The 27,360-nt window shown below is 43.7% G+C and overlaps 1 protein-coding gene across 1 annotated transcript in view; it reads right to left on the minus strand.

The window, feature by feature from the left end:
* The window catches only part of Slc9a4 (solute carrier family 9 member A4), a 53,277-nt gene extending 27,242 nt beyond the window's left edge, over positions 1-26,035 (minus strand). Inside the window, 4 exon segments of the mRNA XM_050134806.1 lie at positions 59-276; positions 1,720-1,979; positions 19,065-19,528; positions 25,266-26,035. Of these exon segments, the coding sequence (XP_049990763.1) occupies positions 59-276; positions 1,720-1,979; positions 19,065-19,528; positions 25,266-25,596 (1,273 nt within the window). The 5' untranslated portion in view covers positions 25,597-26,035.
* Positions 26,036-27,360: the final 1,325 nt, after the last annotated feature.

A 27,360-nucleotide genomic window follows, 5' to 3' on the forward strand; every position in this document is an offset into this window, starting at 1 on the left:
TGGTTCAACACGGGGAGGAAGCAGGGCAGGAGCGTGTGGGAGCCCTGGTGTCCCTTACTGATGGCTCTCCAGATCTGGCAGAAGACCAGTGTGAAGCAGATGAACGCCCAGTTCCACTCGTGGTTCTTCCCGATGGTGGACACGCCCATGAAGATAAAGATCAAGGTCTCGCTCACGCTGCTCAGCATCTTCATGAAGTACTTGATGGTCGTGTAGGACGTCTGGGACACGTTCTCCTCCACGTACTTTTTCATTGTCACCGCACAAGCTGTGATTCTATGAAAGAAGCAGAGACTCAGGGAGAAACAGGACCGCCACACCACAGAGGTTACCTGCTGAAAGCAAGGCTTTTATATAGAGGATGCCCGCCTCGCTCCAGAATCCCTGTCTCATCCTGTCTTTGGGCCTGTCTGTCTCTGACTGTGGACCACAGATTTGGTGCCTTGCTCTTCAACCAGGTACAGGACAAAGCAAGAGTGGTTAGGAATATAGGTGTGGCATGGCCTTCACATAAAATACACATACGCACTCAGGAAAATCAGAAGCAAAATGCATTAAGACCTCTTTTCGCTCACAGCGAGCTTGTTCAGTCACAACCCTTGCTAGAGGATACTTGACTCTCTCTACCTTACACCAAATTAGATCTACTTCAGTCCAACAGATCGAACACTCGGTGTGATCTCTTTTTAACTCAACTTTCTTCTTTCCTCTGTCTTTTGGGTGCTGCCATTACATACATACTCCATACTCCATTCAACTCCCAAAAGGTGTTTCTTAACAACGTTATGTAAACATTTCACATGTTTCTTTTCTGGAGCCATTTACCTTGGATAGAGTAAAGAAAGCCCTTTTCTTGTCCTCAAAGTTGTGGTCGTTTTGAGGTGCGAAAATAACGGTACCTAAAGTCCATATAAATTATATTTAATGGGCAATAAGGATTTTTATATAATACAGTGAAAGCTTCCTTCCTGGATTGAGACCAGACGTAAGAAGCCAAACTGAGAAGCCTCATTCTAGGAGACACATTCCAAGGATATGGGGTTGAGCACTTAAACAAATGTCTACATTAGGACAAACAACTGGACCTCGGCGCGTAGCCCACCTACCCAGCTTTACTCTTTCCTGGGTGGAGTGTGACTTAGGATAGGGTTGGAGAGGAGCAGCAACAGCAGAGCCCAGAATGGAAGTTCCTTATGGCATGTTTTCCGTCTACTTTAAAATTATTACTATTGTTGTTGCCACTGCTGTTGTTATCACTATTATTATTATTATTATTATTATTATTATTATTTTGAGGTCTGTCCTGGAACTCACTATGTAGACCAGGCTGGCCTCAAACTCATAGAGCTCCCCCTGCCTCTGCATCCTGAGTGCTGGGATTAAAAGTGTGCTCCACCACGCCCGGTTCTAAAATTAATTCTTTGAGGGAGAAAAGAAACTGCTCAGATGGCCTTGAAGCTTGAACTGTTCCAGCTCTTCCTCGCACCAGCTTTTCCGAACGTTTTAAATCGACAGTCTGACTGCTAGAGTTCCTCAGGCAAATGTCGCCGAGAACATTTGTTTGGCAAAGGACCCGAGTCAGATTTCAGAAATATAAGAAATCCTAAACTCTGCAGTGCCTCAAGGGACTAGTCTAGGGCTTTTCCCAGAAACACGGGCCACCCAGCTCCTAATCCCTCCGCCTTTTTCCCTGGGTCTCCTTCCACCGAGAGTACTCACGCCAGGATGCCGGAGAGATAAAGAGTCTCGGCGGCTAAGTACGACAGATAGCTGAACATGAACACGATGAGGGGCTCAATTGCAGAGATATTCTGAGTGAAACGTGTGATAAAAGCCGAAATGAACCCAAAAATAATGCCGAAAAAAACTCCCCCGCAGCCTACGATGACAAATCTGGCGCACCCAGCCAAAATGTCCACAGGTTCTATGTCCTCAAATTTATGCATCTTAGTGAAGGCGATTAGTATGTTGTATAAGACCTGGGAAAACACAAATGAGAGAAACAGGAAATAGGCGTTAGAACTTGTGACACGTGGACTCTCTCAACTCGGCAGTCCGTTAAACAGAGTACAAGAGTAAAGGGCACGGATATTAACACGGCTATCCAGTTTTTAAATGCACTCCAACATATGTATACCCATCCAGATTCACTGAAGAAAAGGGAAGTATTTGGATATCGATAACCAAGTGCACAACAAATGTTTGAGGAGGTGGGGATGGGCTAATAATCTCAATTTGACTATTACATATTCAACAAGAACAACTCTTCTGTCAAAGGAAAGTGATGATGATGATGATGATGATGATGATGATGATGATGATGATAATAATAATGCTCTCTGTGTGACAGTCTCTCTGCTGAGATCCTGTGTCGGTAAATGTATTGACTCCCTGCTTTGAGCATTCACTTCCTAGCTGTATCATAAACCCTGCAATTTCTTTTAGTTTTCCCTTTAAAGTAAGAACAAGGTTAAAATCCCTCAGCAGAGCGCAGGGGAAAGGGGCTTCTAGGATGTTCTTTAAGTCCCTGGGGAGAAGTCAGCCATGTGGATATGAAGACTTCTGGTGGAGCCTGAGTCACATGGCCAGAAGATAATTCCTCCACGGCCTTGTGGCTCCTGCCTCCTAAGAAACTTTCTGTAAAAGTCCTAGCATGTGCCACGTGCTTGGGTTTAAACCTGCCAGCGCGTTCTCTGCTAGCCCAGCTCAACCTGCTTCCCTGGGTCCAGTCTTCTCCTCTGAAGACCTTCTACCCACTCTGGAGCCCAGAATCTCCACCAAGAGCACCAAGGTTTCATCAAGTCTGGTCATGCTTGGCTTTCAGAAAGTGGCCTTTAGTTTGTCCAGCACCTCTTGGCCAGTTCGAGCTTGGCTGACTCGGCCAACTTCTCGGTTCTCCACTGGTCAATCCACGTCTTTCCCAGTGACATCAGAACCATGCAGGCTTGTGGACACCGCTAGGCTTCTTCAGGCCTGAGCTTCCTTATATAGATGCACAGGGGATGTGCGGCCTCACACATGCTGGGCATATACACCACTCCTGAGCACTCATCTTGCACATCTCGAGTTCTTATTTTGTACTTCAAAATAGGATCTTAATAAGCTGCCAATCTGGCTTTGAAACTCATTTTATAACCCAGCAGGTCGTGATGGTTAATCTTCACTGCCAACTGAGTAGGATTTAGAATAGCCATGGAAACAGTAATTCCGGTGTGTCTGTGTCTGCCTGTGAGGGAGCATCTAGATTGCAGTACTGAGGTGGGAAGACTAGCCCTAAATCTGGGCAACGCCATTCTCTGGCTGTGAGTTCAGGACTGCATAAGAGAGAGGAAAGGACCTTGGCATAAACACGCATCTCTCTCGACTTCCTGGATACAGGGGCAGAGGGACCCACTGCCTCAGTCTCCTGCCACTGTTATGGTCTCTATGGCCTCCAACTGGAATACGCCTCTCCTCTCTTAAGTTGCATCTTGTTGGGTATTTGGTCGCAGCAGAAGGAAAAGTAACTAATTCATAGGCCTTAGACTTGTAATTCCTCTGCCTCTACTTCCCTTGTAGCTGGGAATATATACCATCAGACAAGACTACCTCCATTCTAAATTGGAGCCTAGCAGCTTTGAGTTCTGGCTTTGGAGATATCTACAGGGCTTGCCAGACAGCATGCTTCTTCTGCAGACTCTAGCAGCTCAACCTTGGATTGCAAGCTGCATCAGCTATTCCTTTACAGTTGATTTCCCGCTCCTGAGCCCTCTGTGTCTTTTCTAGGCAGTGCCTCTGTTGATTTCCCACATAGAGAGCTTGGCAATTAATGATCATTTACCAATGATTGATTTTTTATTTTATTATTAATTATATGTACATGTGTTTGTTGGAGTGTGGCTTGTGCATGTATGAGTGAAACTACAAGTGGAATCCAGCAAAGGGCATCATATTTCCTGGAGCTGCAGTTACAGGTGAGCAGGTGTGTGTGTGTGTGTGTGTGTGTATAAGAGAGAGAAACTTGATGAGGGCGCTGGAAACCAAATTTAGGTCCTCTGAAGAATAGTATGTGCTCTTAACCACTGAGCCATCTCTGACCAGTCATGCCAAAGTCCTCTCTAGATTGGTGTCTTACAATGAATAAGCAAAGTACATTGAAAACCAAGCCTTCTTTTAGCCATATTCTAAGAAAAGTCTTACATTCAAGAAAAGCCTCCAGTTACAAGTAGTCTGTGAGAAGGGAGGGTATCCTTTTCAAAGGACCCTGAAGTCACCATGTACCTTGTTTCCTTCCCTGTAAAATGGCATGTATATATGTATGTATGTATGCAGGTATGTGTGTGTATGTAGATATATATTTTGTGTATGTATATGTGCTACCTTGTCTTATGTCAACTTGACAAAAGCTAGAGTTATCTGAAAGGAGGGAACCTCATTTGAGAAAATGCCTCCATATGATCCATCTGTAGGGCATTTCTTAATTAGTGATTGATGGGAGGGGGCCCAGCCTGTGGTGGATGTTGCCATCTCTGGGCTGAAGGTCCTGGATTCTACAAGAAAGCAGGCTGAGCAAGCCAGTAAGCAGCACCCCTCTGGTGGCCTCTGCAGCAGCTCCTGCCTCTGGGTTCCTACCCTGTTGGAGTTCCTGCCCTGACTTCTTTCAGTGATTAACAACAATACAGAAGCATAAGCCAAACCAACCCTTTCCTCCCCAACTTGTTTTTTTGGTCATGGTGCTTTGCCGAAGCAATAGACATGCTAAGTATGTGTGCACTTATTTTCCTGCCTAACTTTGTGAACTATCAGAAATATTACAGTATGGCCCTCAACCTTGGATTGTGAGCTTGAGGAGCAGGTAGTTCCTGAGAGTAGCTCAAGAATCTCTCAACAGACTTCATTGGATACGCCTCACTGAGGGCAGACTTCTGATGGGAGAATAAAGCCGCAAGGGGAAAGCCCAGGACACATCTGAATATGTGTACTAGTCTTTTCTCTTTAATGTCCTAAGCAGCTAGCGGCAAGTTTGGCCAGAGATAGAAGTATGAAGAGATTATAGCCAGGCTCCCCGCCTTTCCCCAAAGAGAAGTTTGAACTCATCAGAAGAAGGAGTGGCTGGGGACAATGGAGAAGGAGAGAACACCATGCGGATTTGCTGGAAGGCAGTGTGCTCTCACGCATATACACAGACTGGATGGAGTGAAGTTCTGAAATGAGATAATTACTTTAAAAAGGGGAGGCTTGCTTAAGGACTCTTGAGTGAGATTAGTACACATGCACGCACGCACACACACACACATGCACACAGAAAACACACACACATATGTATGTACACTAAAATGCAGAAATTTTGAGATGGGGAGTGAGGAGATGACCTCCCTGCTTACTCACGGTCCCACCTACAGAGACCACGGCAAACATTATGCATTTGTCTCTCTTGGTCCTGTGTGTCCTGCCTGTGTGATGCGGGTCATCAGTTTCTGTGCCCCGGGGCACTCAGAGGTCCTCAGATCTCTGGCTGCAGAGAGGGAAACTCACCGCTACCTATACATAATTCCCATCAGTTGTCTCCAAGGAGGACCGAGGTGGCACAGGCACTAAAGGGGTACCCTTTCCAGAAAGACAGATACTCTTCTGATGATGTCCCCAGTCAGAGGGCTCTACAAGGATGAGGTAAACTCTGAGAAAGTCAGCAAGACAGTTCCTGCCGCCTTCCCTCCTTCCTCTGTGTGTCAGAGGCCAGTCTGTATCTGGCTTTCAGGGCTGTCTCTCTCTCCAGCTGCCCTACATGGGAGTCTCCCTAATTACACATTACACACCAGATACCCTCTGGGTGTTTGATCTACGGGTGAGCTAAACAACACCTATCAAAGGATTTATGTACCAGACACATTTTACAAAATTTTTCTTATAATTCAAGCAACGTTTATTAAAGCATGCTTTGGGAAGAGCTTTGATTAGTATTTGAAGTTTGCGATTCGGGGTTTTTGAGTCATTCCAGAAGAAACTGGGCTTGAATCCTGACTCATTTAGTCTCATATCACTTCCTAGCTGACCGCGAATCAATCCACACATGGGTCTTTGGAACTTTGGACATTGCTCCTTCAGGCTGGATTCACAAAGGAGCGAAGTGGGGCTGCAAAAATGGTTCCACAACCCTACAGAAAGTAGGTTTGAATGCGGTGACGTGGGTACTCATTTGACTCTCAAAGCCAGAGGAAATTCATGGACCATAATTGCAGCTCAAAGATTTGCATATTGTTTCCACAAGCACAAACTCTTTTGCATAGATTTCCAGATTACAGAAAGCTACACAGCCATCAGGACCTACTTTGACCCTGGATTCCAGTGGTGGCGGGTATAGAACCATGTCTTGGAGCTCTCAGAAACTAAGTGTCCTCACAACTAACAGACTACTTTTACACACAATTCATACCATTCTGTGAAATATCTTTGCCTTTCAAAATAGCAATATCTGGCTACCATTATAATGACAAAGGATTTTCTTTGGATTAATTTTACATGTGTGTGTGTGTGTGTGTGTGTGTGTGTGTGCGTGCGTGTGTGTGAACGAAGACACCAAATCCAAGGTCCCTATAAGACTCATTTGTCCCTCTTGCTTATTATCTCAGGGACAAGGTCATGCTACCTTTGACAAATGCCCCCAGTCACCCATGGCTGTAACTGAAGCCACTGTCCATAAAGCCTATTAAGTCCAGAACCCCCTCACATGATAACTAAGTACGTCAGCTGACCCACTGACACTCAAAAGTAGAGTGTCAACTCTAAATGCAAGCACTTTTTTTTTCCATCTTCTCAACTTGGTGGAGGACTGATTTCCATCCGACAGACCCACTGCTGAAATGAGTGCACTCTGGCCCTGCTAAGCACCCATCAGAAACCACTTTAGTGAACAGACAGAGGCCATGAACGGAAAGTGTGGACTTGAATGAATATTCCCTCCTTAGCGCTACTCATCTCAGTGTTTAGCGACACACAGTGACCACGACCCTATGACCTTGATGAGGTCACCAAGGGAACAAAGGTCACTATCCTAGCAAGGCTATGGACTCCTAGTGATCTTCCTGATCCAGCAGGCTTCCTGCTGACTGTACACTATCCTCTTGGTGATCTGAGCTTCCGGGCTTTCTCTATAGTCTAGTAAGTAGAAGCTCTGAGAATAGCTATCCTCATGGTGATCTTCATCTTAGGAGAAAATGTTTGGTGGTTAACCTTTGGCATGATGCAAGCTGTATGTTTTCTACCTAAATAAGACTGAAAAAAATGGGTCTGGAGAAATGTCTCAGTGATTAGGAACATGTGTTGTTCTTACAGAGTTCAGTTCCCAGTATCTTCGTGGTGGCTCATAAGCATGTGTAAGTCCAGTTTTGGAAAATCTGTGAGCATCATGGATATAGGTGGTGCACAAACATGCAGGAAAAATATTCATACACATAAAACACAATCTTTTAAAAAAATCTCCTAAAGTAAAAATAAAGTTCTAAAAGGTTTCTTACTCCTCCACATTGTCAAGAGTATTTATCACACATGAGAGATAAATCCTCTCAAATAATTGACCATATTTGTAAATAAAATCATTTATTTTATTTATGTGGTAAACTGAATCCACAAATACAATTCTTTGTGGTCATAATTTTTTGTGCTTTTATATATTGTTAAATTTTATTTTATAGTATTTTATTAATGGTTTCTTAGTCAGAAGTCATGATTTTTAAATATATCTTTGTCTGGTTTTGATATCAGGACAAAGCTGGCTACATATTAAGGTTGGAAATTGGCCCTTTCTCCATTATATTTGATAGGGTTTATGCGGAGTAGATATGATTCCTCCTTCTAGGTATAGACAAGATATCGTTTTAAAATGCTAAGTTATTATTTATTACCATTCTTACAATTGCTTCACTATTGTTGCCTTTGACTTAGTTTTAGTTTTTCTTGTTACAGGCAGAGTCTTATATCCTGAATTTTGATCTTTCATTTTTTTGAGATCTCTTTTTTGTTTTTTTTTTTAAATAATCTTTTCTCATTATACTTAGCAATCCCAGTTCCCTCTCTCCCCCCTCCTCTCACTCACCCCATTCCCCGTTCATTCCTTAGAGAGGGTAAGGATTCCCATGGGGAGTCAATAAAGTCTGACACATCACTTTGAGGAAGGACCAAGGCCCTCCCCCATATATCTAGGCTGAGCGAGGTATCCTTCCAAAAAGAATGGGCTCCAAAAAGCCAATTCAGATCTTTCCATTTTTTTTAAATAAAGTTGTTTTAAAGCCGTAAGTTTTCCTTAAAGCACATAACATATAAATTATGAATGTTATATTTTTATTATTTCATAAAATGTTATCTAATTTCTTTCATAGTTTCTTTTTTGAGCTATGGAGTATGAAGAAATTATTGCCTCATTTCTAATTAGTAAAATTTTATTTTCATTTTGTTCTGGTATAGGTGGACAGTGAAAGCACTCTGAATGGCATGAAGATTTCTAAATTTATGGATTTTTTAATTGTTAAAAAAACAGTCATCATTTCCAGTAAGCATGCAGTAAAAGAGGAACGTCCAGCTTTGGGTCATTAGACATAGTGCTCACAATGGCAGCTCGGACGAGGTGGCTGGTAGGGTGCTGTCCCTTCGTGTCCTGCAGGCATTTCCTAGCTTGTCCTATCATTTCCTAAGACTAAGTGAAAGGCATCTCCGGCACGGCTGGTCGAGCAGTCATTTCCTACTGGTGAATGTGTCAAATTTTATTTCATGTGTTTGGGACCCTTATGAGTAGATTCATATGCATGAGTGAGTTCTGGATATCCTTATGAAGTAACATTTCCATCATAATGGTGAACTCTACTTCACCTGTGAGGTGCTGTCTATTGCTAGAGTGATTTGCTCTCATGCCTGTGTGACTGTACCAGCATCCTTATGTTACCTGCCTACTTCTTTCCTGACTCAATGGTATGAAAGCTGATTAGAACCAGAAGAGAAACAGGGCAATCTATTGCAGCAGAGTGTAAATGAATACCGAAACATGTTCATAGTGGGGCTCTGGAATGACGACCCTCACTGTTTACCCTGAATTTCTCGCCCTCCGACAGACACATTTTAGGACTGCACTTGTAGCCTTTTAGAAGCTGATTATCGCCGGTCTGACAGGTCATGTTTTGAGGGTGGTAGTTTTGAGCAGAGTGGAACGTGTCATTTTAAGGATGGGTCTCTCACTTCCTGAAATGACTATCCTCTTCCCTGTGGCACAGTGGCCAGCAGTATTCAATCTGGTGGATGTGGTATGGGGTGTACTGTTGAGTTAGGGTGCAGAGAAGAAGGTCTCTTAAGAAGTTGTTTTAGATGTAAAAGGCTTAGGACCTTGGGTAGCCGCCATGGAGAGACAATCCCATTGCCCCCAAACTTGTAGACCTGCAATCCAGGAGAAAAAAAAAAGCTTAACAAGGGATCCAACCCCTAGAGTTGGAATCCTTCAGCATTTGTTCATAAGCTTAGAGAACTAGGGTCAAGTTGGCAAACTGAAAAAGTATCCGAGTACATATCGGGGAAGAGAGAAAACCGAGTAGCAGTAGACTTGAAGAATAGCGAGTGAGCCCTTTAAAGAAATCCTCTCCATTTCACAAGGATCAGTGCAGTTCTGAGCTTGAAGGAAGCTGGAGTAGAAGGCTGCCATATTTGATTACAATGGTCACGGGCATACCACTGACTCTGAGAGATGTCTCCTAGGCTTTAGGCCCCCATCTCTAAAGCTACCAAATCATTTCTTTTAAATGGCATAAAACATTTTAAAGAGAGCAGTTCAAAACTAAAGAATATACCCACTCCCTACCAACCCTGATGTTTGTTGGGACCAATTAAGTCCTGGCCTTCAGCTGCTCTTCCCTGTCTAGAGCCTTCTAATTGAAGTTACTAGAAGCTGTGCCTAGCCTAGAGGATCAGAGGATGGGATTTTCACCTGTTGGCCATTGACTGCAGTGTATTTAAGCCTCCATGGTGCTATTAAAGAGGGCCTTTCGGTACCAGTGATGGAAGGTCTGTGTGTTGGTCTGTCTCTGCATGTGTATTCTCAACCTCCAGCCCCTTGCTTGAAGCTCACGAACTGGGTTCTAGCGCATAGAGCGCAGAGGGGGGCCATGGTGTGCGCCAGATGTTCACCTCTGCTGCTGTCCAAGGAAAGTTGTTCCATCTACACCAACATTTCTCTTCATCACGTCTACATCAACTTGGAGCAAATTCCCCAATTGCTATCTTTTACTATCTGGTATCAGCATACTCACATGATGCAAAGAGTCGTTTAAAGCCTGAACTACCTCTGCAGTTATGAAAACAAATGATCAACTGTGAGCAGTTGATTTCAGTTCCCTGAAGACTTGGTCTGTGGTTTGTTTCTCTGAAAAGGCCACTCTTAACATCCTGGAAGGAGCAGTGTCTAATAAAGCAATTGCTTAGTAATGGTTTTTGGATGGACAGGTGGATAACTGGATGTGAGGTAGTGGATGGATGGATGGATGGATGGATGGATGGATGGATGGATGGGAGGGTGGATGGGAGGGTGGATGGGAGGGTGGATGATTAGGACACAGAACTTCTGGCTCCACATAAGATGACTGAACTACATTATTAAAATAAGTATGTTGAGCGCTGAAGAGATGGCTCACAGTTTAAGAGTTCATACTAGTGTTGCAGAAGACCCAAGTTCCATTCCTAGAACCCAAGACAGATGCTCACAGTCTCCAATAATTCCAGCTTCAGGGGATATGATGACTTCTGCCTTTTGTGGGCACTTATGTTCACAAACATATTTCCACACAGAGACACATAATTAATTTTTTAAGATTTACTGAGGGTAGTCTATGGATTTTGGGGAAAATTATCTCAAAAACCCCCAGTGCCAGAACAGGAAAACCTCCTTTGTATTATTGGTCAGAGGACTCCAGGAGACCCTCCTCCAAAATGTTGGCCTTTGTTTTATCCTAGAACTTGAACGTAAGATGCTATTGTTGAAGATAACACACACTTCTGACACAAGACTTGGAAGACTCAAATGGGAACTGACTGGGAAGCCTCCTCCCTAAGGAGTAGCTCGTATAGTATCTGAAGCTGCTATGTAAACTACCAAGATAAAAAGAACAATCAATAGTCCTACCCACATGTAAAGTCTGTGAACCACAACAGTGACTAGCATGGCAAAATATACATAGACCTGCAATAGTGGCCCTTATATCTTTGGGTAACCAACAGCTGCCTAATTGTCCTTAAGGCCCACTCAATACAAAGGAATCCATGCCTAGCACTATAAACCTAGACAATTACCTGTCACTGGTGGGATCATAGTCTCGAGAGGAAAGCCTACTACCGCTATTTTCCTGAACCAAAATAATTTCTAACTGCATTCCAAATCCTTATACACAGAGATAAGGATAGCTCTCACCTCTCTCCAAAGAAACTTCTTTTTGCAATAGATGTGGAGAACGTTACAGAAATCTATTAGTAGTCAAAATGCAAAAAACAACTGACTTTTGTCAGATGTACGCAGATGTGCGGCAACACATCTGCAATACGTGGGCTTAGAGAACACCACAGAAGAAGCTGCAGGATGATTATAATTGCCAGAGTATTAGTCTGCTGAGAGATAGTGTCTTCCATGTGTATGACAGGGAGCTGCACCAAGGAAATCTCAACGATATGGTTGCTTAAACAAGACCAGCACAATGGCAATTGCTGACATGATCACTCAGTGAAGGAGATCTCACAAGACTCTCCATCACTAGGTTAAAAACTATAGGCAATTGATGGTTACAGAGAGAGAGAGAGAGAGAGAGAGAGAGAGAGAGAGACCCTCAAAGAATCATATAATTCCAAGCGGTCATCCCTGCACAATATACATATAAGCAACACTAACTACACTCAGTAGGTTGCATTTATATACATGCATGTACAACAAAAATATTGAAGAAAAGGTTATAACTTTGAGAGGAAATGAGGAAGCACATGAGAAATTGTTGTGAGGGATAGATGTGGAGGTGATGTAAATACAGTCTTCATATGTGAACTTCTCAAAAACTGGAGACAAAAAAAAAATCAAGCAGTTGCCTTTTATGATGTCTCAGTTCTTTCTTGTGGTTTTAATCTATTAGTTACCCCTTTGGCTTGGGCGTGGTTTATGTTGCAGCTTTCATGTGCTAGAGGCTCGGTACCGGTGTCATGATGTGGAGAGGTAAAGGGATCTTTAAGAAGTGGGGGATGTTAGAAGGCAATGAGATCAGTGTGGGCGCCCTCAGAAGGGACACACATGCTCCCTGGGGGAAATGCTATTTCACTTTCATTGGACATTTCCTGGGGACAGTGACTGTTAGAGGACACGGCTCCTCCCATGAATCATACCTGTCTCCTACCCTTAGAGGCTCATTTTCTATTCCATGACCTATTATAGCATGGACAATTTTTTTTCAGCTATCTTTATGTCTTGGTACTTCCAACCCCCAAACTATAAGCCAAACTCAACTCTTTGAGTCATAATCAAACTCACATTTTGTTAGAATAACCCCAAATGACTAAGACCTTCACCAATGACCAAAGTTGGCCCTGGTACTGAGGAGGAAGAACATATAAATTATTATATCCTAGAGGCAGAATCAAAGGCTCTCTCCCAATCCAATCATGGTCTAATGCTATAACACAGGCTTGTAAGATGTTGGTCATCCGTATAATTCCCAAACTGTAGCGAAAGTACTTGCCTCCCAGAAACCCCTCCTTCTAGAATCCACCTTGTGTGACTTTCCACACTAAACTGCCCTTATTATTTCCACACTGCAACCCAACATGCCCAACTGAGAACATTAGGACAGGGGCTGGCAGAGGATGGTCACACAAAAGTCACTGTACTAGGAAGTTCTCCTGGCTGTGTCTGAAATGCCAGGCTGTTCTTTCCCATCAGGAATTTCCATGAAAATATTAAACAAACCCCTACAGGACCTTTGTGGCTAGGACAGGTTCTAAGAAAACACAGACTAGGAAGGCGCATGGTTGTAGCTTAAGAATAATAGTTTACCAAGAAGGATTCTGAAGGCTTACGGTATGGGGGACTCAGGGCGGCAGCCAGGCTTGCTTTCTTTCACATCTAAGGTGCTTGGTATACTTGGTGGGGGAGTTCAGGGTCCTTACTGGTACTGACAGAATTGCATCTGGGTAGGTTCCTGCCCTCATTCTCATTATTCCCGAAAGAGTTAAAGGGCCAACACTCTCCTCCTAAGTGTTCCTTCTCCTCTAATTTCTGTTCCTACAGCTGCTCAACTCCACCTCCTGACAACGAAAGGCAGCTTGTCAACTAGCTAAATTTTACTCCTTTTTCCTACCCATGTGATGGAAGTGAGTGCCCACCACCAAGTGGCTCATAAGTGTCTTCCGGTTCAAGATCAATTGGTACAATTCATATCTCAACTGTTCTCTTCCTTCAGGCAGAAGCAAATGATCCAAAGGTGTGTTTGGGAGTCAAATTTGAGGAGCTGTCATGAAATCATAGTTAAAGGCCCCTATCTAAGAGTATATACTTCTAGCATGCCACGGAGGGGTGTACCCTTCCTAACGTGCAAGTTTTTCTAGTTGGAGAGCCTGTAATGCAGACAGACACCAGATATTTCGGGGACAAAGTGTCACCCAGTTGTGGAGGGGCTGATGGTTAGAAATGTCTCTCCATGTCGGTAAAATTCCATGCTCTGAAACACACTCCTGGGGACTTCAAATGATTGTCTTTACTTTTTTTTTTTTTTTCGAGACAGAGTTTCTCTGTGTATCTCTGGATGTCCTGGAACTCACTCTGTAGATAGACCAGACTAGCCTCAAACTCATAGAGATCCACCTGCCTCTGCCTCCGTGAGTGCTGGGATTAAAGGTGTGTGCCATCATCGCCCGGCTAGCCCTCACTTATTCTACCTCCTGCCACCTTCCACCTTTCCAACCTGGCCACTGGCTACCGGTTGGTGCTGCACTACACAAACACATACACAGACACACACACACACACACACACACACACACACACACACACATACACACACCCAGACACATACACCGGTCCTACCATGTCTCACTGTCAGAGGGCAAGCTCACCAGATAAACCTCCAGATACTTTGACTGACAACACATTTCTCAAGGCAAATATTGGGGTCTCAGTAGGTGGCTCTGATTCCTCCCCTGCCACCAGTAAGCTGGAAGCACCCTGGAGAGGTTTTGCACTTAGTCGCAGGCCCCTGAGCTGACCAAGCAAGAGTTCACTACTCTGCCTGAGCTTACATCTTTATCTCTGTGCCTGGTAGTCACCAAAATGTTGTGATCTCATAGGAATCTTCCTCTGAATTGTGAGGACAAAAGGATGTTTATTCATCACCTACCATTGCCAGATGTCCAGAAGTCCCATTTCATGACCTCACAACCACCTTCTCAGGTTGGGGAAGTCCTTCCCATTTCAGATATAAGGAAACGGACTTGAGATGCTTGCTCAAAAATGATGTTTGTGTAGTTTCATATCCCCTCATACACCAACTCTCATATGGTTTCTTTCAAGAACTGGGCCAACACGTATTGACATGGGATAGAATCTCACATCTCAATGGACTCATTACAAGCTGGAAAGATCATGGTTAAAGTACACTGAACCCACTTCAGCTAGCCCTTACCCAGCCCAGCATCCCAGCACACTGCAGAATGTCAATAATTTCCTCTCATCAGTGGATGCTAACTGGGAAGGAGGTGGTCCAGACAAAGCAGAGGAAGACTGCCTGAGTTTCAGTCTCAGACCTGATCCTGTGGAGCTTCATTCTACCAGCTAAGGTAGAGTAAGAGATGGGGAGAGATTGGGTGGGTATTTAGAACCATGAATGAAATCACCTGTTGCTTATCCAGCAAGTTGATATAGAGAGACAGATAGATAGATATAAATAGGAAAATAAACATCTATTCCTATAGCCAATGGGGTGAGCCATATTTAAAATTAACTGTCCAGCTATAGTGAGCCAGAAGTGTCCATGGCTGATGTAAAAGTCACAGACAGGAGCCACTCAGTGCCCTTCCCAGTCCAGGAACTTATTGTACTTAAAGCTAAATATGAATTTTCCATGGACCCTATGAGTGGAAGAATGTCTTTATCCCGACTCTACAGCAAGAAGAGACGTGAATAAATAGTCTTGCCTAAAGCCTTGTGTGGCAATCACTAAGCCTGCCATTTCTTTTTTTAAAAAAATATTTATTTATTTATTATGTATACAATATTCTGTCTGTGTGTATTTCTGTAGGCCAGAAGAGGGCACCAGACCTCATTACAGATGGTTATGAGCCACCATGTGGTTGCTGGGAATTGAACTAAGGACCTTTGGGAGGGCAGGCAATGATCTTAACCACTGAGCCATCTCTCCAGCCCCCTAAGCCTGCCATTTCTATACAAGAGAAAGATAGCTGTGTCACTGAACTTGAGCCTAGTCCAATCACTAATAGGTGCTGCTAATTGTTTTTGCACTCTTAGGCTCTTTGGGGGGCTCACCACCCACTCCCAAATACATACATGAAGCCTTATTCTTACTTAAGAATACCTAGCCTTAGCTTGGCTTCTTTCTAGCCAACTTTTCTTAAATTAGCCCATCTACCTTTTGCCTCTGGGCTTTTGTCTTTCCCTATTTATGTATCTCTTTCTTTACTTCTTACTCCATGGCTTGCTGTATAGCTGGGTGGCTGGCCCCTGAAGTCCTCGTCCCCCTCTTTTCTTGCTTTTCGATCTCTTCTTCCCAGATTTCTCTTCCTATTTATTCCTCTGTCTGCCAGCCCCACCTATGACTTCTCCTGCCTTGCTATTGAATGTTCATCTATTTATTAGGCCAATCAGGTGTTTTAGACAGGGAACATAACACAGCTTCACAGAGTTAAGCAAATGCAACATAAAAGAATGCAGCACATCCTTGCATCATTAAACAAATATTCCACAGCATAAACACATGTAACTTCGCTTCAACTATTATTCTTCAGCAAATAGGTAGAGCTCTCTCCTCCCCCTCACAGCTCAGAGTTAAAATTCCAAAAGGTAAGAAGAAAACAGAATGGGAATAGAAAGAACAGAATTGGGCACCGAGGTCTGCTCTGTAGCCTAGGAAATGTTAACTTCTTGCATCTGGTTTGCTTTACTTTTGAATGGAGGATATTTTTCATGCTTCATAATAAGATCCATAAATTTAATAAAATAGTAAATACAAAGCTGGCCCCTGTGGGTCCTGGGCTGAGAAATTCTGTCTATGCCTTCTTCTAGGAGCTTAGCCAGAAGACTCCATTAGGGATTAAGTGATCTTAGGGTACTTTTTTTCTAGTAGTATTTGAAATACCTTTTATTTTTAAAAAGAAAGTTGTAAATATTCAAGTCACACAATATCACACCTTAATGTACACATCCTGATAATAAAATGATTGTTGTAGAATAACTGATTCTCTCTCTCTCTCTTTCTTTCTCTCCCTCCCTCCTCTCCCCTCCCCCATCTCTCTTCATAGCAAATCTCCAGTGTAGATGGCAGTACTGGGTTACTGGCCACAGTGTGTGTCTCTGCCCTACTGTCCGCCATTGAAGGTCCGTCCTAGCTATCAATGCCATAGCCCGAGAACACCACAGAAGGAAGGAATAACTGGAAAAGCACGAGCTGAACGCCTGATGTGGTTCGTTCTTGGTGAATCAGATTCATGGATATGTCAACTGTTCTAGAAATAAGATCTGCATTGCCATCACATGTAACCCTCAAACCGCAGGCCACCTCTGGGTGACTCAGACCTTCTGCAGGGTTGTGACTGCTGCCCTTGGGCAGGCTCTTTGCTCAATGAAAGGGTGAGCGCAAAGCCCTCAGCTCAAAATACCATTGGACGACAGAAAGTACCAGTTGCTCTGAGCTGCTTTCTAAATCGAGCCCTGGGCTTCTCTGGTTTCACTTAGGGACCCAGTGGTGCTCCAGCACACACTTAATACTCGCTGTGTTGTGGGAGACCAAAGATGAACATGTGGGCAACCCCACCAGAACCAATGCAATGGCAACGTTGCCCGGCCGAGGTCACAACATCACCCTCAGCAGGCACTACAGTTACTCAGAAATTATAATCTTATTTTGAAATGATGAGTCTTTAGAAGCATCTATGTGGAAGCAATTTAGCCTCGAGAAAGTCAAACAAATGTCACTGGTGATGGCATTGCCACCGGAAACCACGGCGGGGTTGGCTCTGAACGAGCTGTCAGAGAAACCTCAGGGTGAGACCTGATCCGCTCTCAGCGGCAGCAGGCAAGAACTTGCTTTAGTAATGAATCCAGATGATTCCTCAGCAAGAATTTCTGCCTATCACTGATCGTGCTCCTGATAAAGAGACCATGTGTTCTGGGAAAATTAAAGAAATCAACCCTATCTGTAGGAGCAAAAGCTGATAAAGTCTTTCTGGAAACGCTTTGTGGCTGAGGTCACCCGAGTTCAATGTCATGTGTTACCTTGGCATTTGGAAAAATTGAAAGGTGTCCAGCCTAGCTGCAAATTCCTCTTAACCCCATTGCTTCACGTTTAACAGTCCCAACCAGCCAAGTCTTCTGAGCACAACTGCCAGGTGGTGCTCCCTCACATTCCCTTGCTAGTCTGCAAAATTTTTCATGCAATTCAAACGCATCACTGAGGAGCAGAGTAGCTCCAGCCTCCTGCCTGCCCTCTCCAGCCCTGCTCCCTTCAATCTCTAAGCCTCATACCTGCCTCCTTTAACCTCTGCTGGTGTGTTCTTTTCCTAGGGCACTCCGTATGGTTTGGGGTCTTACTTGATGCCCCTACTCTCTGGGACTGGGTTTATACTTTCTAATCACCTGCAGTTGGAGCAATCTGCACAGTTTCAGGTTGTATTGCTTTGGGTGAGAATGGCCCCCATAAGGTCATATGTCTGAATCCTTGGTCCCCTGTTGGTGGAACAGCTTAAGGATTAAGAGGTGCAGTCTGCTTGGAGGAAGTGTGCCTCTGGGCGTGGGCTTTGGGGTCTCAAAGGACTTACTCCATTCTCACTATTCTCTCTGTCTCCTACCTAAGGATCAAGACATCAGCTCTCAGCTTCCTTTGCTCGGCTGTCATGCACTCCAACCCTCTGAAACCACAACCCAATTAAATGCTTTTTTTTTTTTTTTTACACAGCCTTGGCCTTGGTGTTTCGCCACGGCAATGGAAAAGGAACTAAGACACAGGCATCATGTCTTTGCCCATCCCCACAACTCTAGGGTGGTAGCCTCTCTTTTGCCAATGGGGTAAATAGGAAGTGATTAAAATAGCCAAATGTATCAAGTTTTAAATGTATATACTGCTTAACTTGGAAATTTCATTACTGACAAAATATTGTTTATATATAGTCCCAAATGCAAAAATAATGCCAGGAAGAAATAAAGCTTATTTATTGCAACATTATTTACATAAAAAAATAGAAACCATGGAAATAATCACCCACAGAGGAAATTGTAAAATAAATTGTGTTAACGTATTGTGTTAATTAACTTTGTTAATTGTGTTAATTAACTTTGTTCATCTACAAAGCACTGTGTAACAGCTGAGGAGACATGCAAGGACCCGGGGTGGCTACAGCAACACATATGGAATGTGATCCCTCGCTGTTTGCCAAGACACTATGCATCCGCATCTGTGCAGGAGCGTATGTATGAATGTCTCAATGACTAGAGGAATTTTATTTTAACTTCATCTAGTGTCTCATGATATGTGTGTGTGCATATATACATATAGACATGTATTAGAAACAAAGGTATTGTCTAGACCAACAAGAATACCAAGATTGGCTGTAAATAATAGTCTCTCCATGATAAATAAAAAACTTCTTTGAATTGACAGGTAAATTGAATTATGTATTTTCTATTCCTTTTCTCTCTTTAAAGCAACTAATGAGAAGTCAGATACAGAAAGTGGATCCGTCGGAAATGTTACCAGAATTCAGGTCACAACCCTGACATGGAGAGCCGAGGCAGCCCTGACTGGCTGCCGCCACCCCAGCCCCACCCCTCCGGGGACGCGATCTGGGTGACTCACCACACTGATGCCGTCATTGAGCAGGGCCTCCCCGAAGATCATCATGTAAAGCTGCTCGTTCACACGAGCCTCCTCGAACACAGCCAGCACCGCCACGGGGTCCACCGCGGAGATCAGGCTACCGAACAGCAGGTTCTGCAGCAGGTTGATGTCGCCAAGGCCGAAGGCTTTGATCTGGCAGACGAAGTAGAGGGAGAGACCAATGCCAAAGGCATTGATCAGGGCGCCCAGGCCTGCCCACCACAGGATGGAGCCAATATTCTCAAAGAAGGGCCGCGTGGGCATGAAGTAGCCGCTCTCCAGCACGATGGGCGGAAGCAGGTACAGGAAGTAAATGCTCGAATCCATGACTGGAGGCGATTTGTGGTGGGTGCCAAAGATGATGCCGCCCACCAGAGCGCCCACGATGATGAGGAGGCAGCTCTCTGGCATGAGGTGGGGCAGCTTGTGGTAAAGGTGGAAACCTGGGCACACAGAAGACCCGACATTAGTCTTTGCCGATGAACCAGGCTACATGGAGAGACAGTAGGGTGGGGTGGTGCAAAGGCTCTGAGGCGGGTATCGCATCTGCCGCAGGAACTTGGGAGTGTCACCGAGATTGTGTACTAACATCACTGCCACCAGTAACGGCCTGTGGTCCCGCTGCTTCCCTGCCTCCTGCTTCTTATAAGGGTACCAAAAGACTCACGAGGGGAAAGGGGGGAAGTGGGTGTGGAAAGCATACACGCATGCGTCACCCAGTGCATAGCTCAGGTGGAATCTGACCAGCTCCGAGATCTCTTCTTATCCCATGCTTAGTCCACAGCACAGACATAAAACTTCTGAATTTTGTCTTCCCTCTTAACTTAATAATGTTGCCAACTGGACCCATGGAAGAAGAAAATAGGGTCACATTCTTATGAATGACCCTTGTCGGATTTATCAATTATGTAGTCAACTCAGATTTCCTCCGTCACTATTCTCCTTATCTGTCCGTAAAGTCCATCCCTTCCTCTCCATTTCTACCTCCGGAGCCTTTATTTAGGTCCTTATATTTCCCAGGCTATTGGTTGCATAGCTTTTCTATAGTTTGGATCTAAAACGTCCCTCTAAAATCTATGAATCTACTCATGTCAAAGGATGTGCTATATAATACAGGTGAAACATCTACTGAAAACACCATTGTGCCTGTGACGTCACAGGAACTGTGCTTTCTGGCCCAAGACATGCCCAATATCAAGGCAGCCAGCATCCTAGCATGAGTGGGTGGGGAAGGGGCACACTAGACCCGTGCCTAGCAGAGGAGCTCTCGAGAGTAAATGGCTGCTAGAAGAGAAAGAGTCAGGGGTGTGGTTCCTGGTGGGTTCACCATGCTCCAGTAGGTGACCCCAGACCTATGCACTAGTTGGACTTCATGGGGTCATTAAAAAATAATTAAAGGGGTGTATGAATCTGGGAAGCAGTCTTAGGGTTATCCAGGAAGAGTTGGGAGAGGTGAGTGGGGGTGAATATGATCTAAATGCTATACATGCATGTAGGAAATACTAAAAAAAATAGCTAAAATGGAAATATTATAATTATCAATTCTGATGTCACTGTATAAATATACTCTAAAAGGCATAAAGATATTTCAGAAATGATGGTAAATTTTGCTCTAATCCGAAGCCAAAATGCATTTAAATTTTATTTTATATATAGAATTCCTGTTAGCAACTCAAATAGTAATTTTAAAGTCAAGCATCTAAACACAACATAATTCAAAGCTGGAGGAATTTAACGTGTTTAAGGATGATGGTCGAAAAGTATCAGAAGTGTTTTTTTTTTTTTTCTATACTACACCATGGCGTTTCTACCTGTTCAGAAAATGTCATGTGGAACTAAGGCGCAACACTGTGGTCCACAGTGCACAGCAGCCTCAAGTAAGAACCAAGCGTTCGAGGCAATGGTCCCTGTGTGAGCAGTTGTGCACACCCTGCATGCTCACAACCAAGGCTGCATGGAGACCTCGTGACGCAACATGATCAAGCACACACAAAAACACCCTGATCTCATTACACACTTGATTTCTGGATTGATTGTAGGCCAGTTCTTCAGGAACCTTTTCTGTTATTGTTGCTACTAAGCTTTTCATGACCCTGAATTCCAGTGTACAAGTATGTGTGGGGTTGGAAGAAGGTTTAAGAAGCTATAGTCTCTGACCCTGTGTTTCTTACTGTCTCAGTTCCACCTAAGATGTGGAGGGCACTCAGAGCACCGTATGGATTGTAAACTAACGGTATTTAAGCACTCTTCTGTAAAGAAAAACATACTACTGACTTTATTGAGGTAGAAAGTCAAAGATGTAAATTATATGGCATCTCCCACGGTTGGCAAAGTTTGAACGGTAAGACACAAGTAAATGGAAAGACAGAAATAATATGACCTATGAGACTTTAGTAAAATGTACATAAAATATTCTATAAATACAAAGACATCAGCAATCAGAGGATCATCATGGGGTCCTCAAAGCCACACCCCCTGCCCCAAGCGCCTCCATCCTTCAATACAGCCAATCAAAATCCTTTGCCAGCAGGCTCCTTTCCTGTCTTGTTGCTGTTTTCCCTGCTTAAATTGTCCTTTTTCTTTGTCTTTGGGTCCTGCTCAGAATTCAAGGCTACGTCTTTCCAACTCCCCATGAGAGGAATTAATGTCTTCCTCAAAAATTAATGTCTTATCAAAACAATTTATCTCTCCGATGCTTGTTTAGTAACAGCGATGCTTGTCTCCCTCTTTTGTGCATGACTTATCTGTGCTCGTCTGCAAACTCCCCCAAACTTCAGGAGATGGTTTACATCATCATCATTACAGCGCTTAACAAATATCAACAGCTAAGCCTGTGTAACAGCTGGGTCTCAAAGTATTTGAATGAATGAATGAATGAATGAATGAATGAATGGGCTAAATTGTCATCAGAGATGCTTTCATATGGAAGGAACTGGGTGCCTTGGGAAATGGCTGAGATATCCACAGTTGTGTCATAGAATGAGAAGTGTTTTAAGTGAGGGGAGGGAGCCTCAAGACGAGAGAGAGAGAGAGAGAGAGAGAGAGAGAGAGAGAGAGAGAGAGAGAGAGAAAGAAAGAAAGAAAGAAAGGAAGAAAAAAGTGTCCTAACAGACACTTTGCTCCCTCATTGAGAGATGCCACCTGGCTTCAACAAGGTATCAATTAGTAAGATTATTAAGGAAAACTGGAAGATGGTTTTGTGCCGTCTAACAGGGAGCTTGGCTTTTAAATTACCTAAGGTAGATTTCTTTCCAGAGGCTTTGGAGAACCAGTGAATGTCTCCTTGGAGAGTTTTATGTTTAGCTTTATAAAAAGAAGATGTGGGTCTTCCTCAGAACTACTTTGAACTGCTCCAAGATATATATGCATATGAGAGTATGGGGTTGTGTCTGCGTGCATGTGTGTACATATATGTGTATATGTGTGTGTGTATATATGTATGTATGTATACAGGTTGATAGAGTTGAGCAAAATTATCACCAAAGGATGTAACTCATACTCTCAGACTTCGCTGGTGTCCAGACCAGTTCAAGGCCTTCTAAAGCCTGGGTTCTCAATTTTTTTAATCACATTTTTAGCCTTCCTATTTTCTTCTTCAGCCTCCTTATTTTTGTCTCTCAATTAGTGTTTCTTTCAATCAAACTTAACTTCCAATTTATGCTGTAGAACTGGAAGAGCCTGTGTGTTTTCTCGGGACCTGCGTTTTACCTTTCTGGCTCCTGGTCCTCCAAATGCATCTACCTGCCTTAAGGCAACGTGAGTTTGCAGAGTTGTGGCAGAAACAGGTCGCATTGCAATGGGACGTGCTTAAAGCATTTTACACTTTAAATCACATGTCCCCCTTGGGGAAGGAGAGCAGATTTCCCAAGGTCAGTCGCTTTCCATCTTTGTAACCCCAATGCTTGAACGGAAGTGGGAAGAAACACTCCGGTCCTGGGAAACGGAAGACAGCCTTCAATGCTGTTCTTCCCAGTGGATCCGGGACCGGTTCCTCCGTGATATTCCAAGAAGTGTGGTGGAACTAAGAGATAACTCACAGTCAGACGTGGCATGAATTATCTTTGGTCTACAATTCGTGTTTATAGCTTTATAGCTGGCTATTTAAAAAGGAATGGGGAGCATTTTGCTATTTCCCTGTCAGAGTGCTGACCAGTGAGTTCTCGGTTAACCCCTTCAGGTCCAACCCATTCGTTTCCAGGGATTGCCTGGGAACTCTACAAATGTGCCTGAATGATTCAGACATAATACACGATGGTGAGAATAAGGCTGAAAAATTATGTTATTATTCATAACCTATAATCTGAATATTTATTAAGGAATAAGCATTCCTTAAATGTTAAAGACTAGAAACCGTCATCATTACCATCATCTTTACTACTATTACTACTTATCTCTCATAAACAACTCATCATAGTACACAGAATGTCAGGCCCAGTATTTGGCACATAGTGTATATTTAATAAATAATGCCTCTTTTCAGTTCCCAGTGCTTACAGCGTATAGACTTTTCTAGATTCCTGAAAGACTAGCAATTATAAACTCATTTTTGAGTAAGTATGTTTCAACTGAAAACCTACAGTAACTTTCCTTTCTGAAATCCTACTGAATTCCACCATCAGGAAAGTCAGTAACATTTAACTGAGAGTCCCCTGAACAACAGTGTCTCCCACAGTCTCTTCGTACTTCCTGATAGTAAATTGGGGCACACGCAACATACGCAAATAACAAACAACCCTTTATGCAAATGTACAAACGCCGATAAATTGGACCCTCCTCTACTTCTAGATGTCTAGTGGTAGACAAAGGAGCCAGCTAGTCAGCAACAGGTCTGTGTTCTAAGGACCCCTAGAGCTCCAGCTGTTGCCAGCTGTTGCAAGCAGAGGGAGGGAAGCGGTGGGAGACAAATAATACTCCCCATTGTTTACAAATGGCACAGAAGTATCATGGGAGACAACTTTGAAAATTCCCATTATCTATCTGGCCAGACGAAAGGTGCCAGACCCGGGTCTGGCTTGAGCACAGTCTTCACCTAGAGAGCCAGTTTTGCTCACGCACTCCTTCAAAGTGATGGGCGCTTGGCGTAAGCTCGCCATTCAGCAAACTTCAGCTTTCTCCCAACTGGCCCGTCCCATTTCATTTTAAACTTTCATAGCTTAAAGAGGCATAGGCTTGAAAGAGGTACCCAAGTACTCCGGAGCCCCTAGCCCACAGGAAGGAAGGAGTTACAGAGATAGACAAGAGCCCGTAAATATTCACTACAGACTACACATGGCTCAACCTACATCTCACGACTGTCATATACGTGCATGTATATGTACTCATATACATGTACGTATGTGGAGATAAAAATGTTTGAAAAATTCTACATCAACAAGGCAGACTGTGCACTCAAACTATCTGCAGTTTATCATAGAGAAGGCAAAGGCAATAGTATATGCAGTGACTGGCATAACTGTATGGATTTTCGACTTTGGAGTAAGAGGTTTTAAGGAGAGAGCGGTGCACATTGGTGGTAGAACGTGAACCACCACTGTGGCTTCTGAAGGAAGAACACTGGACTAGAGCTCAGTGCATTCACTGGAGCTCCCTTCCACGCACAGAGGAAAGCAGGGCGGCTGGCAGCTCCATCTGAGTTAGGAGGCAAGCCATACTTTACGGGCAGATATTGGCTCGTATACCCCGCACCCCATTGCTGGGGTGTTGAGAGTTGCCTGTGGTTATTTTTCTCCTTGCTTCCTGTCACTTCGCAAGAAACATGAGTCTGTTGGAAAGAATAAACAACCAAAGCTATTGACAAATTACAGCACATGGCTAGGAATGAAGGAAGATCATGTTACATAAAGAAATATTATTCAATCTCTGGCATTCCCCAAGCTCTGTACACGTTACATTTTATATTCTTTTAAGCATGGAGCATTCGATTTTTATATGACAGACAAGTCACATGACTGGGTTCTCGAATTACAAAAACAAAACAATGAGTGGTGTAGGCATAGACATTTAAATTTCAAACGCAGTCCCGAAGCATTAAACAGCCACGGCTTTCTCCTGATTTCAGGGAATATGATTTTAATGCATTACAAGCAACGGTTAATATCTGCTTGACCCATCGGCTGTCTATAAGAGATTTTCATATGGGATGAGAAGTAATCCCCCTTAAACATATATTTGAGGACTTACCGATCTTTGCAAGAGATGCAAGCAGTATCCAGAGAGTAACCTCATAGGGAATTTGAACATAGTCATAATCCAGTTCAAACACAGATATTCTTTCATCGGGGTCTGAGCTGGAAGCAGCAAACCGAGCATCAGGTGCCTGCTGGGCAGTGGAGTTGGAGGATTCATTCACATACGAGGATGCTACGGAACATGCAAGGACCATCAGCCATAGCAACCAGTTCCAAGAACAAAAAGCCATATGCCTTGCGAGACCCATGCCTGTGGGTCTCTTCCTACACACCTGGGGCCTGATGTGTGCCGTGCATCTGAGGCAGGGCGTTTCCAGTCTCATTACCCGAGTGAGAGACAATATATGTGCAATCCAGAAATCATTCCCCAGCGAGTCCAGTGTGATGATTCTGCAGGTACATGCTTCCAGATCGTCTTAAAAATCTGCAGTTGTTCGAGCAGCTCAGCTTCTCCAGCAGAAGTAGGCTTCTAGTGAGCTCTACCTTCACGACCTTCATCCGACTGTGAACTAAAGAGAAATCTACGAAGAGGAATTTCTCTTCATTTGGAGCTGTTTCCTCACTCACTGAACACCGGCTTCATCTCGTGAGTGTAAATTGGAAAGGACGCTCATTCGGTGAACCACTGAAGTCCTTGATAAGGAAGGGAATCCTTCCTGCCCTGCTGGATCCCAGGAAGAAGTCACCTGTAGTGTACCTGGTCCTCCACCCCTCCCTCTTCGGTCTCACCTGTTTGGAACCGGTCAAAGCTGCAGGTAGCTCTTGAACCACTCCTAATTATTTGCTTTGATTTGACTTTTGTAATGAAATGCTTGCTCTGAAGATTCTTCGCAGGCTACGCTACTGACACCTAGTGGGCACCTGCAACATGGCACCCTTTGCGAGTTGGTAATGACAAATTGCTAAAAATGCAGTTAGCATCCAAACCAAGGCTCTTTTTGGAAGAGGAAGGGCTGTTAATAAGTATGCCAAGCCATGAGGAGGAAATAGGACTGTCCTGGAAGACCTATCGGACGGTCTTCATAGACAAAGGAGGCGGAGGCAAGGCAAGGACCAAGAAGCTAATGAACGCTGGATTTCTTGGCCAGTTATAAATGAAAGAAACAAGGCTCCCTCTCTTTATACACTTCACAGACAGTTTCTGCAGAGGAAAGAAACCAAATAAGAAGTTGGATGAGTGTGTCTGCAAACCCAGTTGTGAAATGCACAAACCTGTAGTTAACCATTTTGTTATCCTGGTCTATCTGTACAAAAAAAAATCGACCATCGGCATGGACTGTCTCCAGAGTTCAGAGTGGGTTTTGTCAAAGGTTCTTTATCCAAAAGTGACCACTTGTATCCATCCCAGGAAGTGTATAGAACAATAAATAAGACAGATAAGAAGAAAAACTTCAAAAAAGCCAAAATTTCCCACAGATTTAATACGTATTTTCCTAATGATGCCAGAAGCGAGGATGGTATAGCAAACTGTCTGTGCCTAGGGCCTTAGTGTGTGTCGCCATTCCTGCCATATCAAGTGCAGCTTACAGAGCCACCCTCTGACTTCATTTACAAATGGGAATTCTTTAAGACAGAAGATAGAAATAACAGAGTCAAAGAGGAGAGAGCACACTAACTGCCCAGGCAGAAACGTGGGTTCATTTTACAAATCGCCCCTAAGGAGGCTTCGATGTAACAAACACTGCTGGAAGTAGAGAAGGTATCCTAGGGAAACGAAAGACTCAGTCATTCAAGAAGACGTATAACAATTTGAAGCATGGATTTACAAAGTAAGATTGACTCTGGGAAGAAAAGAATGGATTGATTTCAACATCATTTTATACGATAGGATGAAAGCCAAAGTGATATAGATCGTTTCAATAGACAAAAAAAAAAAAAAAAAAGTATGAGACCAAGCCAACACGTTCGCATTTTTAAAACTGACACCAAAACGGGAATAGAGGGAGATGCCTTGAAATGATAGCACCCACAGGCAGCCACATGCTCCTTAGTCGAAAACGAACGGCTTTGCCCTGATCCTACTACACTGCCATGCAGGCTCTACCCAGAGGATTTAAACCATAAAGAAAGGGGTACCTGGGCTGATT

Source organism: Alexandromys fortis, unplaced genomic scaffold (assembly GCF_014885135.2).
Source record: "Alexandromys fortis isolate MF-2015 unplaced genomic scaffold, M_Fortis_MF-2015_v1.1 scaffold_20, whole genome shotgun sequence".
NCBI classification, from domain to species: Eukaryota; Metazoa; Chordata; class Mammalia; order Rodentia; family Cricetidae; genus Alexandromys; species Alexandromys fortis.